The 17,175-nt window shown below is 34.1% G+C and overlaps 1 protein-coding gene across 1 annotated transcript in view; it reads left to right on the top strand.

Annotated features, from left to right (window-relative positions):
- The window catches only part of Liprin-gamma (liprin protein kazrin), a 131,340-nt gene that overhangs the window by 99,034 nt on the left and 15,131 nt on the right, over nt 1-17,175 (top strand). The window contains exons 3-7 of the mRNA XM_018457568.1: nt 3,647-4,058; nt 6,367-6,738; nt 7,545-7,921; nt 16,059-16,265; nt 17,083-17,175. The exon at nt 17,083-17,175 is cut by the window's right edge and continues 16 nt beyond it. Coding sequence (XP_018313070.1) covers nt 3,647-4,058; nt 6,367-6,738; nt 7,545-7,921; nt 16,059-16,265; nt 17,083-17,175 — 1,461 coding nt within the window. The remainder of the gene's footprint in view (nt 1-3,646; nt 4,059-6,366; nt 6,739-7,544; nt 7,922-16,058; nt 16,266-17,082) is intronic.

Genomic DNA, 17,175 nt, shown 5'->3' with positions numbered 1-17,175 from the left:
ACTTAAAAATGTGGATGCATCGTGTCAATGACAATATTGCCTACAAGTTTATATTTTCAATCTAGAAGCAGTAAAGATGAAAAGAATGTCGGCGATTAGTAATGTGTTAAGACGAACTTCTAATACAATTTTAAAAGCTATTTCAATTTTTCACGTAACAAATTTCTGTCATTATATTTTAATTTATTTAATAAAACACTATCATTGTATTTTTCTCGCGTTTTTAAATTGAATTAAATCCAACATCTTTTTTTAAAACGTTCGCTCGCCTAATGTAACTATTCTTGATTTAGACGAAGTTTTAAATCTATATAAAGTAATTTTTTAATTAATAAAAGTTGGATATAGAGATGACAATTTTTATCTATGTCGAGGAAAATATTAATGAGGAAAAAGCTACTTGAGAGATATCTATGCTATTAATGACGCGGCGTAAATCTTCTTACAAATGTTTTTAATACTTTATACGCAAATCTGAAATAAAATTAGAAGATTTATTATTTAATTCTTCATTATAAAATAAAATTTTTTAAAAAGCGAATTTTCACATTCTTGTGAATCTCCCTTACAATTTGTGGATCATTCTCGATTGTGGCATGCTAATTGCAGTAAGAAATCCTCGCGTTTGACAATGTGTTATTAAGTGGCACGGCTTACCGAAAGCTGCTTACATGCGTAGAGCGGCTTTGGAAAGCTGCCGTGCTCACTTCACTGCTTTCGATTGCACCGAGATTGCAGATTTCAGAGGGCTTCGTTCGCACTTTTGGTTCACCGTAATGATCAGCTATCTAAATTCGCGAAGCGTTTCGATTTCGATCGTATCCTGCGAGATTTCTCAGCACTTTATTCACGATGTAATTTGCATTTGTGAAAAAATCTACCCGAAAATTTTATTTTCTCCTCTCTTTGCTTGATATAAAACTGGTTTAAGTTTAACTTATTTATATGTCAGTTGATGTCTCCTAATAATCTTTCCTGAATATATAGAAACAATTTCTATATTTTCCTACATCATTCCTCAAATCAATATTCATAAACCGGATATAACAATGATTTTGAATCATGCATTTCGCAAATGAATTATCTAATACATATTAATATAATATTAATACATCAATCGGTGACGGAAGGTGTTCACCATTAACCACTAATTTTGATGTAAATGTCTGCACAGTTACAAATGATTTAACGATGCATATATGATAAATTTTCGTTCATTCTATGCCTCTTTTAATAATCCAAAACGCTGCCTAAGATATATTTGCTATATATAGTTGATACTTTTTATCGAATTTTAATTATTATAATTAATCAATATAATATTTTAGCCAGGTTTAAATTAGACGAATCTTATCAATATGTAATCAATACAATACGTCTTGTCTAAAGTTACATAGAGTTTCCTACCGAACTTGACGATGAAGTTAAGTTGTTAACAACTCACGGCAAGCATTATCGACTCCTCCATTTGAGATCGAAGGCTAAGAGTCACGCTTGATCCGAGTTCTGTTACCACGGCCGCTTTCGCTGAGTACACCATCGACATTCGTAATCGCGAGAGCGATATTATATCATCGACCTATCCCAACGTACGGAACCATGTGTCAGTCCGAACACGAGGGAGTCATCTATTATTCCGCACGAAGGATTCTGCAATCGTTTGTGTGAATTAGCGTTCCTGGGAATTACATCCGTGGAGTCTCATTGATCGTCATTAGAGAACGCTATTTTAATTTTGTAAGCGACGCGACTGTAATCTGAATTTAACGCTTATAGCTCGCATACAATTATCGCGGACGTGATATAGAAATTATTCCACAACAAAAATGATCAAAGACACAATAGGTATAATATATACACACAAATGTCTTAGAAATCCCAAATCTGGCATTAAAATCTTTAATAAAGCAAGATAATTTTATACAATATGACCTAAGCGTTGCAATTTTTGTTAAGTTCAACACTGAAACGTACCTGGTGGTCAGATTCAAAATGAAAAACATTTTTGAAAATTAATTGAACAAAAATGAGACATATTAGGCGTAATTACCATATTACGAAATTCTTTTTTATTCTGAATTCACCGATATTTTTCGAGCGAAAACATTAATTAAGAGATGTAAAAAAGATCTAAAATGTAATAATAAAAATATTACCTGAATTTTTCAACCCCTCAATAGAAAGTACCTCAATTGAAATGTCGGGAGAAAATCTGCAAGAATATAGCACTGAGATTTTATAAACGTTCCTAGCCTTCGTCCACCTTTCTGATTTCGTAGTCCAGAGAAATAGCATTTTACTTATCCTCGAGGTTACTTCTAATGTGATGCTACGAAAGAAATATGACTCTACGTGTTCCGGGCGTTTCTTTGTTTCGCAATTTCAGTGACTCGTGCTGCGACTCCAAAGGTATCGTCGTGAAACTTCTGAATAGCGGAAAAGCGACATCGGTCGATATTACTATACCGTGTAAAAGACTTTCAACATCCCTTTTACATAATAATAAACAATGAGAATCGCACGAATCACCATTGCAAACATACTTGTTAATACTACACGTCTTGTGTCGAAATTTTGATCTCGTACATTTGTTTCACTTTGATTACGTATTAGCTCAATTGACAGCTTTAAGAAAATTGCAAACGGACAATGCACCTGAATCTTCATACAAAGAAAATCTTTATATTGTCAAATATTTGTAATTACACTTTAAATTTTTAATAATAAAATTTTATTTAAAAGACAGCTTTATAGATGCCAGAAATTTACACTCTGATCATTAAAATTGCAACACTAAGAAAGACACGATATATCAAAATGATATTTATATTCCAGATTATTTATGATTATATGGAGTATATGGGATTGAAAAGACAAACTGATATTTTTATTAAATATAGCTTATTTTCTCTCATATTCTATCATGATCTATCCATCTTATAAATTTCGTTTCAGTATGATTCGTTTTTTCTATTCAATTTTAATGGCCAATAGTGTATAAGTGAGATAAGCAAATACAGTATGCGCCAAAAAAAAATGCGACTCTCTTTTAATCACTATTATGTTTGCTGAGTGTAACACAGTAACGCCATCTGCTGTATAATCAAAGCGCCACTTTTGATATATTTGTATTATAATGTGTTATTTGTGTTATAATCAAATTTGCCCCCGTCCACTCACTTTATTTAACTAAACCGACAACTGAAGTGTTAGTTGTGAGAGTCGCATTTTTTTGGCGCATACTGTAGATGAGTTATAAATTTTACTCATTAATTTTAGCTCGACCATCAGTCCAAAATGAGTAAAAGCGATTGCGTGAAAACTTACTTATTTCAAGATTAGAGTGAAGTTCAATACACTTATTGCGTAGAAAATTGGTCTCGATTAATACGGTTACAATACAAGTTAAATATAGGTACATTGTGAATAAATTTATCTCTACATGGAGTAAATCTAGAAATTAATTATTTGCTTCTTCATCGAATAGAAACAGAACATAGAATTATCGTACGAGAGATATAGCATGCAAGATACAAAGTACAGATAGGAAGTGCATACAAATTTTAATTATTATAGTCTTGCGATATCTTTCGTATTTCTTTCAGTTTTTATTATCTCACATATGTGTTCTGTTATTTGTTCGCAGGCAAAATTCCGCGTGATGGTGGAGGAGAACGCAGCAACCGGCGCCCGGCTGGATGGCGAGCTGGAACGCGCTAGGGGCGAGTGCGCTACTCTTCGGGGCGAATTACGCGACGTTCGTGGCGCCTTACCGATCGTACTGAATAATAACAACGCCGGCAATGGCAGCTCTAATAGTAACAACAATTCTGGTACAGCAACCAGTGTTTCCAGTGGCAATACGAACCCCGGCCAGGAAGCCGAGACTCAGCAACAGGCACAACAGGAAGATGGCAAACGGCTTAGCGCTGGCAGTAGTCCCATCGAGAAGAGAAGCTCGGCCAGTGATAAATCCGCCAGTCCCATCGACAAACGGACTAGCCCGGTAGACAGGAAAGATAGAACCAGCCCTATCGAGCGGCGAGCCAGTCCCGTAGGTCTGTGGCAAAACAAATTTTTAATATTTTTAATATTTAATTATTTTCTTTATTCAACTTTCTATGAACCTTTATTCAACGATCTTTTATTTTGTAAACTGTTCGCTCGATTTTCACGAAACTTGGCTCTTATAGAAATTTAACTGTATCTCGACTTAATGGATCTCGCTATAAACTACTATCTCTGCTCATATTTGTGTTTATTATTGCGTAATTTAATATTAAAGTAATTAGTGTAATTACATAATAAAACAAGATATTTATACGATAAATTTTATAAATTGTATACTATTCTGTTACACAATACACAATTCTTAACTTGAAACGTAATAAAGTGCTCACGTACCGATGAATATTTAAAATCTATTTTTCCGAAAACAAAGTCTTATATGAAAAAAATTTATTCTTGGTATCACCAGTTACGAAACATTCTGTATATCCCACTTAAAAGTCAGAATATTTTAACAAGTACCGAGAGCGAATAACCAGCTCAAAGTGCGATTAGTAATATAGGAAGCCATTGGCTTTAAATAAAAAGATATTCTCGTACAATACTTTTATTGAAGAAGGAAACAAGATCTTAGAAGAACTTCACAGGTTGAATGTTGAAAGTTTATTTCGTGAAAGTATTTTCATAAAGACAGCACGAGTACGGAAATGCGTTTAAGCTGCAGGGCAGAAAGTTATCGACTTCGCGCAAGCACTTCGGCGGATAAGACTTTTTAAGAAGTTCGCAAGAATGAAATTTTAAGACGGCGCGAATATTTTTCGTATTTCCACGTTTATCTTAACTTCTCTGGCGAGTTATCCTATATATTTCACAGTTATGTGCTGTTGCTTTTATGACCGACCACGATTCATTTTCTCCGCGGCTTGAATCCAGGATTGCCGTCTTAAACTACTTATTGCAACTCATAAGAGTTGAATTCTTTAGGTTGCGATCGTTATTTCATAGAATACAAGGGTTTGCACCATTTCATCTGTTTCTATTTATTCCCAATTTTCGTTCTTTTTAACACACCTACCCATTCTGAATAATGTTGGATATTAATTCGTCGCAGAGCTAATATTTTTAAAAATACATTTTCTATCAAGATTAAAACTAAAAAATTTAAACTGTATGACACTAAATGTAAGAGAGACTATGATACTTTAGGACATGTTGTACCATGGGACATTTTAATTATTTTTTAACAATAATGAGATTTTTGATGTTGTCAGCTCAGTTATATCACTACAGTTGCGAAGTAATATAACTGAGTAACCAACATTAAAAATTTCGTTATTATTAAAAAAGTAATTATGCCCCTAGGTACCACAATCTCGCTTATACTATGTTTTGACGCAAAAAATGTGTTAATGGGTTCATGAAGAACTTACAAAAGATCAAAGATACAGAGTGTACATAAATATATATTATACAACTCCTCCCCCCTTTTCTTTTCCTCCTCTGCGTTCTCTCTTGTAAAGGAGAGATACGCTAAGGGAGAGTGGACCCGCGTGTGTAGATGCAAATTCGGGACGAATGCATTCGAAGCACCCATCGTATCAGATCGATCGATCATGCGCTTCACGTAGAGGTATTCATCGTCAAGATCGCTGGTTGAATCCATCTTATCGAGCACACTGCATCCGTCTCGGGTCGGACGCACGTTCCAATAAAGGCTGGCTTCATTCCAGCGATTTCTTCGTGCGCCAATATAAGTCGTTCTCCGTTTGCAGCTACTTCTTTCCTCATTCTAGCTCAATACATTCGAGTGCGACCCTTCACGAGTTGAGTTTTGTACGAGTGTGTCTATCGAGAATCATACTACATCATTTAAGAGTGACGATTAATGTGACTTTTAAATGCGATTAGATTATGTTGTGTTAAATTTGTTGTACGCGCTGAATGTATTTAATTTATGATTTAAATTACATATTTATTGCAAATAGACAGCTATGTTATTGTTAAATTTATTAACACTAACTAATTGAATAAAACCCGCCAAATCGAATGTAGAAATGCTAATTCAAATAATACGGTTCATGTAATTAGCATAAATTTGATATGTTTTAACTAGATGAAGATCAAATTTTCTACAATTATTCTAATTAAGAGAAAATTTTAATACATGCATACAAATTTAAAAAATAGAAATTCTTTTCTATCGTGAAAAACATCAAATGTTTACTTCAACATAAACATATTTATTTATCTATATTTATTTATACATGTTTGAGTTTTTCTTGACATTTTAAAGCGTTCTTTCTTTCTTTCTTATTTATTCAAAAAAGTTTGAAGAATTGTCTTATTTTTCATCATTAGAACGAAGAAATGGCTCGCCCTGCCGAAGTCCGAGCGAGAAAGCTCGCCGACCGTACGCCCCCGCTTTGGAGAAGACGCGGTTGGGTGGATCCGGAGGTAGTGTGGATTCTCGATCAGGTAGCGCGAGTCCGGATCGGGGATCGACGAACCGAAGCGGCTTCCTGCACCGTGGTGGCAGCGACCGTTCCAGCGTGGAACGGCTCCGGATATCGACTAACCGCGACTCCTTGCGATCCAGCAAAGAGATGAATGACCACGACCAGAAGGATGCTGATAAGGATCTAGTGGATGGTGATGCGCGAGGCGATGAGGACAATGAACCTCCTGGACCGGCACCAGGCAGCCGACCATCATCCCCAGCTAATTCTCTTGGTGCGTTAATAAACTCAGCATTTAATTAATAATGGACGATCAATCGATTTATCTTTCTTTATCTTGTCTTTTGAAAAAAAATACGTCTCAATGGTCTCAATAGTTATTATTCATTGTACTGAAAATGCGATGAATCTTAGAGTGCTATATCATTCCAATAGATGTACTCATACCGTTATAAGAAATGTAAACCATATTGTGAACTGTGACTTTGAAAATTAATATAAGTGTTTCACAATAACTCATGTTAAAAAATAACACAAAATTATTTTGTCATTTTATTTTATTTCTTCGCTTAATTGCGAACATGCGAAATCTCATATTTGTTAAATTTATATTTATTTTAATTTTGTACATATAAATTTATATTTTATTATGCATTTATATTTTATTATATTTTATATAGATAATATTTTATTTATTATATTTTATATTTTATTATGTATTTATACATATAATAGAATCTAATTTCGTTCAGATTAAATTCATATATGAAAAGAACGATTTTACTGAGATACCTACAATAATTTAGGTAAATCTAAATATACTATACAGGTCTGAAAATAATTTTGTTGGACTATCAAAATAGTTATGTATGAAACTCAAGCATGATGAATAATGCTGCAAAAAGTTTTGACATTTTAGCAACCAGATTGAATATCCTACATAATTATTTGTAGTCCAAAATTATTTTCTAAATTTAGCTCAATTTTTAGATACTCCAACAAAACCATTTTTCTGTGTATTAATCATAAAATATGTATATGAATTAATTTTATTTTTAAGTGATTTTTTTTCTGATTCAGGAATCGGCGATCCGGTGGTGGCATCTAGACTGTCCAATATTCATGGCGGTGGACACGCGGAGCTGGCCAGTGCCAGAAGATTGCGACTGGAGAACGAACGGTTGGTGGCCGAGGTCGCGAGGTTGAGGAGGTTGTTGCTGAGCGGTGCGGCGCGCGGCGAGGTCGGTGCCGAGGATGCCGCGATGGAGGAAGAGGCGCGGTTTGTAGCCCTAGAAATGGAATTGCAGCACGCGAAGGAAGCACTCCAGGCATTGAAGGCCGATCGAAAGCGTCTCAAAGCGGAGAAGTTCGATCTTCTCAATCAGATGAAGGCACTCTACGGCACCCTCGAGGACAAAGAGCGCGAACTCCGCGATTTTATCCGAAATTACGAACAGGTGAGTCAGCGTATGATAAAACTCGTGGCTTTCTCTATATATTCTTAGATGTTTTTTTAACCCTTCTGTCTATGCATAATTTTTTACCCTTTCACTACCGTATTTCACATCCTAAAAATTAGAAGTGAAACCAAGATAAAGTTTGTGAAGAAAAACTATTCTTTGTTGTTCGAAGGAGAGTTTTTGAAGCGTCTTAAAAAACGAAATTTGTACAAAAATATAAAATTTTTATTGTTTAAAATTCGATATAGGTACTCCATGCATTAACAAAAGGGTTAATAAAATTGTTATTCCCGAAAAATATTATAAAATAATGAAAAGTACGTTGAACAAGCGATATCTTATTGCGAGGAAGATGGTCAAGCAATCGTTTCATTCTGTGATAAAAGATTTAAACGCCAACTTTAAAGTATCTCTTTAGATTCTGTGGAGATATATTAGTTTGAAAAATTCTATTGATATAAAGGAACATCCTTTCTCAAAGAGAGAAAAATATCTCTTTTGTGTGCGACAGTTACGATCAGATTTATATGAAAAGATTTCGATAAAATTATTAGAATTGAAGATATTGGAAAGATTTCCGCGATTCTTTCAACCTCTGACGAAAATACCCTAAGATGGGTTTCTTATCGTTTATAATAATCGGTGCAATATGAAAATAATATTTCTACAATTCATAACGATGGAGGACTTTTGCTCTCGAGCTTTCACATTTCACGTTCGCGAAACACGTCACATAACTCATACCGGAGGATTTGCATGTGGGAAATTTAATCGCAACATTTCACATTCCTCGTACAGGAGCAATAAACAGTCGTGAAGTAAATAGTCTCTATGCCGGTCGTAATTTGCATGTCTCATATAGAACGATCGATTTTCGATAGGAACTACGGCGATGAATTAAGAAAGGTGATGGCTGAACTGGGAGAAATGTTCCGCTGCACTCGATATTTATGAACGTTCAACTTTCGAAATTGCCACACGCCGCTATTATTCCTTCTCTATCTCTTCTTTTTATTACCAACGTAAAAATACTCTACGAGAGAAAAAAATCCGTGGTATATTTGCCAATGGTCAAGCCGCACGTAGGACAGATGACGAACGAAATAAGAGATATTATATAGTTGAATTGCTGGGTCATTCACTTTTTAGAACGATTCACTTTTATAAGGTTTAGAACTACGGTATTGCTTGAAATATAACGTTCGAGGGGGAGCAATCCTCACTTTTTTTCCAGAACAAAATATTAACTACCGTTGACATAAAAAAGCAACAATTCCGCGAAGAGAGCGTAGGATGTATAAATATCTAGCTTATGAAATTATTTTGTGACGGCACGTTTATTCAACTTCGTTTTCAGCGTGTAACAGTATCCATTAGCAGTCACTAACTTTGGACTTTTAAATCTCTCAACGAAGGACAACCAAAGTAAAATCGAACTGCATTAATTGCATCGATAATATCGTTAAAAAAAGTTCTGCTGAGATTCGAAATCTCTAATCTCTAGAAAGGAGAAGCACTTGATCTCGTTATCGTAACTGTGTGTTATTCGATAAAACGTGATACAACTTGTCGATCCAACAAGCGAGTGGTTTAACTACAAAAGCTAACAAAATTTGCTGCTCACTAAAGTGGCCGACTAATGAAAATTGAGAACAACGCAAAACGAGCGACTAACGAAACCGCTTCGCGGCGGGTTTTAATTTCGCCTCTAATGCATCTTTATGAAGCGATGAGGAAATATCGGGAGAGGAAAAAAGCCCGGGAGGATCACCGTTCGCACAACGGCGATTCCCAGAGCCGCCATTGTACGGGCGTAGTTAAAAACTTTTATATACGCAATCGGTACCGCTGCGGGCAGTTAATCAGTAATTGGCTCGTTCTTGAAACTTTATTAACCCATACCAGCACGTGAAAAATGTTTGAAGACGCCCGTGGTGCCAAACGTTAAAAAAAAACATTAAACGTTATGATATTAAATATTAAAAAAACGTTATGAGAAAAGTAAAAGAGATTTGTCGTGTATCATAAGAGTAAAAGTTATCGACAATTTAAAGACACTTTTGACAATCGTTCGACCATGCTTCAATTTTCCAAAGCGCATCATGTTGCGCTCGCGGTTGCAAGCGACACCATGCCGGTACACGACAATTTTGCTTGTTAAATGCTTTCATTAAACTTGTCGGAATTTCTCATTTTGTCGAGACCGTTATAGCCGAGCCGCAATTATTTCAACTGCGTTAAATGAACATTGGCATTCGGGAACAATATACAGGTCACTGCAGCAGATGCATTGGACTATGTGATCTTTCAACTTTACCACTGAAAAAAGCGCCATTGTTATTAAACTTATTAGCAACTCGTAGTATACTATTATGGCAGAGATGTATATTTTATGCAATTTGAGGCTGATGCTCGTATCATATATCGACTTGATCTAGCCTCAAGCTAATTTCTCTCGAGATAAGATACAATGAAAGTGGGTGAAGCCATTACCGCTAGAGAACGCTAAGGACCGACTTCGAGGGTGATTACCTCTCGATATAATGGGGCCGTTTGGTCTTAAGCCAATATGTAACGATGTGCCAAGACAAAGCGAGAGAATGTAGCAAGCTTTTGTCACTACCGATTGTTATCAACTCCGGAACAAAGACCCGATTCAGTCTCGATTCACGAAAGGCCTGAGATTGGTATTCGTGTGCCTCAGAAGGCCTACGTGAAACGGTTCGTGTACAGACGCGGAATTATTCAGGAAGCATGCGGGTCAAATCTCACTTTGTTTGTAACAAAATTAGTTGCAAAAATCGAAAAACGAAAATTAAAATACAAAATTGCGAGATAAAATAAGAAAACAACAAATAACGAAAAGGCCTTATCAGTCGGATCTTAATATTTAATACGAATTAGTTAAGATACTCATTATGGAATATAGGAAAGTCCAGGTTTGAATGGACTGAGGTGGTATTTTTCATAATAAATTATTTACAGTTTTTTAAGATGTTTATTAACATCAATATTATTAAATTACTTAGTAATTTAATTTGTGATATTACTACATCAGTTCGATTTAAGATTGCCTTAGAAAGACTGAAAATGATTTTGACACGCAGTGGAATTGAATACATAAGAGTCTAAATTTTCTGGAAATAAAATTAGTGAAATAAAAAAGTGTTTTTCTTCAATAATTTTTCCTTAATAATAATTAGAATTTTTAGATATCGGAAAAATATTAAATTATCGCAAAATAAATATAATAGAAAACGAGCTATTATTAGCATTAATACGATTAGCGCAATTGTAAATTTATGATAGCAGCAACTTTGCTTTTTTGATGTCGATGTCAAGATAACGTAAAATTGGCATATAAAGAGCACTAAGAATAATTAATAATAATGTTCCGGACAAATGAAATTGCTGAGTAAAGATCAAAAGCATCCTACTGTTAGTCGTTGGTATTTTAATAAAAATATTATTACGCAGTTTATGGTATCACGGACAAAAGAACGTGCAATTAATTAATAAGATTCCGCGCTTTTGTAACGTACGCTTAGTACCCCTTTGCATGAATTTCAAGAAGATAGAATTTTAAAACGCACCGGAATGAAAACCTAACAGCTTGCATTAAGCAAAAGAGAGCGCGACATGTTACAAAGAAAATTAATGCGTAAGAATAATGAATCTAATTGCTATACAGGAAAATTTATATAAAACGTTTAATCAAATTTTATTATGTTAACACATGCCTTACATATTTTTGCAAATACTAAAAATTTATTGAAGATGTATCTGGATAAAAATGTTTAAAAGCTTTCCATTAATATCATGTTTTCTTATTAAGGATGTTTGGGCTGTGCAATTTCAGCTAACAGTATCAGTTAAAAAATCAACTAAAAAAGCCAACATCAATATAAAAAAATTTATTGTACAAATACGCCTTGAAAAAACAAAACAACAAATTATTTGGCATTTAATGGCTCATGCAGCGCAATATTTAGGTTGCAGTTTTAAATAAATAAAGTTTTAGTTTAAAAAAATAAAATTTTTTAACGAGTAAGCGGATCTAAGTAAACTTTCACACGAATATTTATTTGAATTTTATTAGTACAAATTTGATTCAATTTCGTACTTTTTCATTGTAATGCAAAACGCGATTTTAAATAAGATTAAAAGCAAACGAAAAAATTTAATAAGTTATAAACGAATAAGAAAATTTTGTTCAAATTTTACAGATACTCAACCATACTAATATATAGAACAATTTATGAAATTTTTCTTGAATATTCTTGGTAATACTTTGATAATACTTTGAGCTGTGACTTAAATTTTTCACTGCTTTTCTGCGAGTCGCATGAATTTCTAATGGTGAATTCGATCACTTACACTACACTGGATCAGTGCATATTAAAAGCTGCTCTACATAAAATATCTCAGTGCAGTGATACAATATAATCAATTTTGACAATGAAATGATACATATATATTTTGTTAAATAATGTGACTATATCATTAGTAGATAGTTAATCGTTTAAAATATTTGTATACTTTTACATTTAACTTTGTTAATTTCATGTAAAGCAGCTTTTATTATGCACTGATCTGTGTAGTGCAAGTTACCGAATTCGCTATAAGGAACATAATCGCTACAAACGGCATTTGTTTTACCAAGAGCTGCAAGGAACGATCTTCTGTTTGCTGCACTTCTACTTAGTTTGGATCTCTCAAAAGTTGAAATTTCGCTACTCATTTATTTGAGAGATGACATCGTTATTCTGAGGAAAGTTCCTGATGAAAATATCAAACTAAGTGTCACCGACAGCAGTGGTACATGCATCGTCGCAAGGTTTCTTCTTGTGTTGCCTTTATCCTCTCGAAAGAATACACGCGTTTTACGGTGGTTTTCCCTACTCCATAAAACGCGTCATCAATTTTTCTTCACTTTATCTTTCTTTCTTCTTTCTACAATCGTCCGTTTTTTTCTCTTTCTGTATAATCCATTTCATCTCTTGGCAAGTGCCAATGTATTACTATGTTCAGTGCACGGTCTTATGATTTTCTATCTTGCATTATCTTCAGTTTTTTCTTTCTCGCGAGACTGCAACTGTACATATAAATGAGAAAAACCCTAAGATATAATATCTTCGACTGATAATTCACAATGATTTCTGGAGTAATTCGTGACAACTTTTTTAAAATTCAATTCTACTATTTAATTTAAAATTTTTGTATTCCAAATTCTTTCTATAACGATGAAGAAGACGATTAATTTATATTTTTAAATAAAGGAATTGTTTCTGTTTTCCTCAAGTTCTATAATATCTTGATATCTATCATTCAATTTAAAAGCCCTTATAGAAATTTTATACCAGTCAATACTGAAAGACAGTAATTAATTACTCTAAGTATTGAAAGCACTGTTGTTCAGTACTTTTAGTACTTTAAATAAGTAATTAATAACTGTCTTTCAGTAATAAATTGGCTAATATTAATCGGCCAGTATTCGATTTCTATAAGGCTGATAGACATGTTTGTGCACATTTACGTGTTCACGTACTATCTCTTTCAGCCCGTCCGCCTTTGTTCGATTTTGCGAGCCTTGATGTGTTTCTCGGCCCTTCCCTGCTTATCATCCAACGTCATAGCCTGGCAATGCGCTTATGAAACGTTGATGGAATTACCCCTCTCTCTCGTTCCTGCCTTCCCCTTTGCCGAAGCTTCCAAACTGCCCAGGTTTTTCTCTTGCATCTCGCTGCCACGGGAAATTGTAGACATTATCCGTACATTTATATACAGTAGTCCGCTTCCAAGGAATTTAATTTACTTGAATGCTTTATGAATGTTTATGAACGCAGCGATCCTACTAAAGTTATAATAGAGGAACATAATGAACGTACACAAAGCTTAGTAATAAAAAAATTATTGCCTCAAATTCCTCTTAATTCCTACAGAGCTTATGAAGTGCTCGTTTTATTTCTTAAAATTATTAAATAGCGATACACACTTTGTGGAGCTAATCTCTTTAACCAATATTTTAATCACACAATGTAGGAGAGTAAAACATTAGAATTGGATTTTTGGTGTATCTTTCACGTGTGATGAGTAATTTTAACTTCGCAATTATATAACGAAGAATTTTGTGCTTCATTTGGGGCAACAATTTTTGAGGATGTAACCACGACGTGTCAACAACGAACGCTCGGATGAGTCTGTAGTAACAGTATTGCCACAAAGTTTAGCCGATAAACCTTGCTACAACACCTGTTATACGTACGACAGAGTTACTTGCGCTCGAGGTAGAGATAAGTGGATTAACTTTACCGAAGCCGATATCGTCGACGGAGTGGCTAATAGTCGATGGTAAACGTCATGTCTGTTCGCACGTTAAAATATAATCGCGCCCTTCGCGGGCAAGAGATTGAGTTAGCTCTTCGTAAAAATGTCTTGTCGGAACTAAGCAGTTATCTGAGCGTTCTTTATTGAACTTTAATTATATTGAATGTGTCATATTCCAAAATCTTACGTTAAGCGAAAAAATTGAGAGAGTTTCAACATAAAGATATAACAGTTTATATTTACCTTGATCAGCTAAAATGATTAAATTCAAAATAAAACGATTTTTTTTTTCAAAATTCGATTACCAAATTGTCTTAACTCTAAATGTTCTTTATAAAAGATTCTTTTTACTTATAAAATTATGATCTCTTTGGAAATCTTAAAAACGACACAAATGCTATTTATCAGACAGATAGATTGTGAAATTAAGTTAGTTTTGATGATTGATAGAGTAATCTTTACCAACTCATCCATGATAATAACTAAAAAATTGCATTTTGTTTAGTTGTGTCATTTTTTAAGTAAAGAAACGGTATTATTAATTTTACCTCAGGATACGTCAGCAACAGAAAATTAATGTAACTGTTGTTCAAGATGATTATAATGATGATATAAAAATGATATAATAAGTATTGATTTTATCATTGAAAATTAATAATTATTTTATACGTTTATTCGATACTCTTAATTATTTCATTCAATTATACGATATGTTACATTCGTTGAGTATTAATTATGCTTGTAACATGACATGTAATTTTTGATGGAGAATGTCAATCATGAAAGTCCGTGTCACGCATTTCAAGATTCAAGTCGTATATCTCGAATGTCCTCTCTCGTCCGTTTTCCAATCCGATGCTCTCGAGATAACTCGCACTGCGTGAAACAGTTTCACGAATATCATTTAGCATATTTTCATAAATATTAATCAAATATTTGTCCTAGAATTCGATTTAATTTCCAGCGGCTATTTGCTCTCACCGCCATTATTAGTTCGTTACTGTTCGACGAAATCATCGCTTATCGGTGCGGTTAAAGTTATTTCGAATATCGTTAAATATCGATCATTATTTCGTGCTTCCGCACGCAATCTCTCTGTCGGACTTCCAATTAATTATTAACTCATTTCATATTCCGCAAACGGATTTTGCAATGTTAATTTTACAAAGTTGATTGATATTATTACATAATATCGAAATATTTGAAACAATTATTTCTCTACAACGGGAATAAATTTTTTCCATTTCTTGTTTATTTCTTGTTTTTTATACCACAAAAACATTTCTCTCACGAGAGATGTATATTAAAATATTAAATCGTGTTTCGCCACTTTAATCGCAAATCTGTTGTGTCATGTACTTTGCTTTCTCAAACGCGTAACTCATAGTAATCTAATCAAGTGAAATACACTAATCAAGTGAAGTACACTAAGAAATAAAACAGAAAGAACCTAACAAGAACATTATCGTTCACCAAAAATTCTGTTTGTTTTTATCAAAATGCCATTCTTATTGAATCCTTTTATTAGTTTAATCAGAAATCACATTTCTTTCAGTACATAATTTCTGCAACGTGTCATAATCTATGTTTTAATTGTATTTTAACTTTATAAATTCAATTCAGTCTCTCTTCCAATAGCTCCAATTTTCACAAAGCGAAGGCTCAGTAAAAAGAAGAGAAAAACAATTTGCTTGATCGCTATGCTCCTCGCAATTTTCGAATCACATGCATGCTACTACGGTAGATGGTGAAGGTTTTGGGGGCGGAGTTACTGCCCGGACATGGTCCTTTTGACCGTTGATTACAGCGGATGCGGGAGAACGAGGCGACTCTGGGACGTCTTCAGCAGCAAGGAGCCGGCATACCTACGGAGGAACGCGAAAGGGAAAGGGAGAGGGAACGCTGGAGTCTTCTAAGGGCAGCGAGAGACGAGGCCGATCGAAGTCTCAGCCTCGCGGCTAGTTTGGCCGACAAAGAAGCAGCCCTTTCGCATGCACACGCGACCATAAAAGAGGTGAGTCCCTTGTCGAAAACATACGCGTTATTCTGGATCTAAACGAGTTTAAAACCGACGGAGTTTGTTTCGGTAATTTCCAAGAAATTCAGCAAAATTGAATCGCTTCATATATAAATATGATTACGATTTAAAAATTACATAGAGAAAAATAAATTTTTCACGAAAAGATTCTTTAAAAGATATCGCTGCGTTAATAGAAAAATGGCATATAAAAAATAGCAATTTTTCAGTAGAATATTTTTATAAAATTGAAACGTTTTAACTGACAACATAGTAAATATGCAATTTTTGCACGAAAAAAAATGCTGCAAATAGTTTTAACCTTCTATAGCAACCAGTTTAAGCTTTTTATATAATTGTTTTGATGGTTCAAACAAAATTATTTTCAGATCTGTATTTAGCTAAATTTTTAGATACTTCAACAAAACCTTCCCGTGTATACTTCTTATATATTTTTGCAGAATCGTAAAGAACTGTTTTTCTAAAAAGACATAATATACATAATGTACATAAACAATTTATTTCAATGTGTAATTAGATAATTAATCAAGATCAGAGACACAAAATAAATAATTTTTTATAACAATTTTTATAATAATTTAAAAAATATTTCTAACAATTCTAAGCTTTTATACCAATTATATATTTCAATAGGATCAAGATAACAATTCAGATGACTCTTTGGTATATCGATATCTAACCAAAATATCAATTCTGCAGCAATTTTCTTTGCTCAGCGATATTTCTAGATTTCTTGTTGACGCAAACCGTTATAATGGCCAACGACTCAAAGTATATCTCTGTATCGTTGCAGCTGCAACGTCAGCTGACAGAACGCGGCGGTGGCGGCGGTGGGGTTTGTCTGAGCGATCAGGAGTCCCTGGTATCGTTTCCGCGGGGCAGCGTG

Source organism: Mycetomoellerius zeteki, unplaced genomic scaffold (genome assembly GCF_001594055.1).
Source record: "Mycetomoellerius zeteki isolate Tzet28-1 unplaced genomic scaffold, Tzet1.0 scaffold64, whole genome shotgun sequence".
NCBI lineage: Eukaryota > Metazoa > Arthropoda > Insecta > Hymenoptera > Formicidae > Mycetomoellerius > Mycetomoellerius zeteki.
This window is presented reverse-complemented; position numbering and strand designations above follow the sequence as displayed.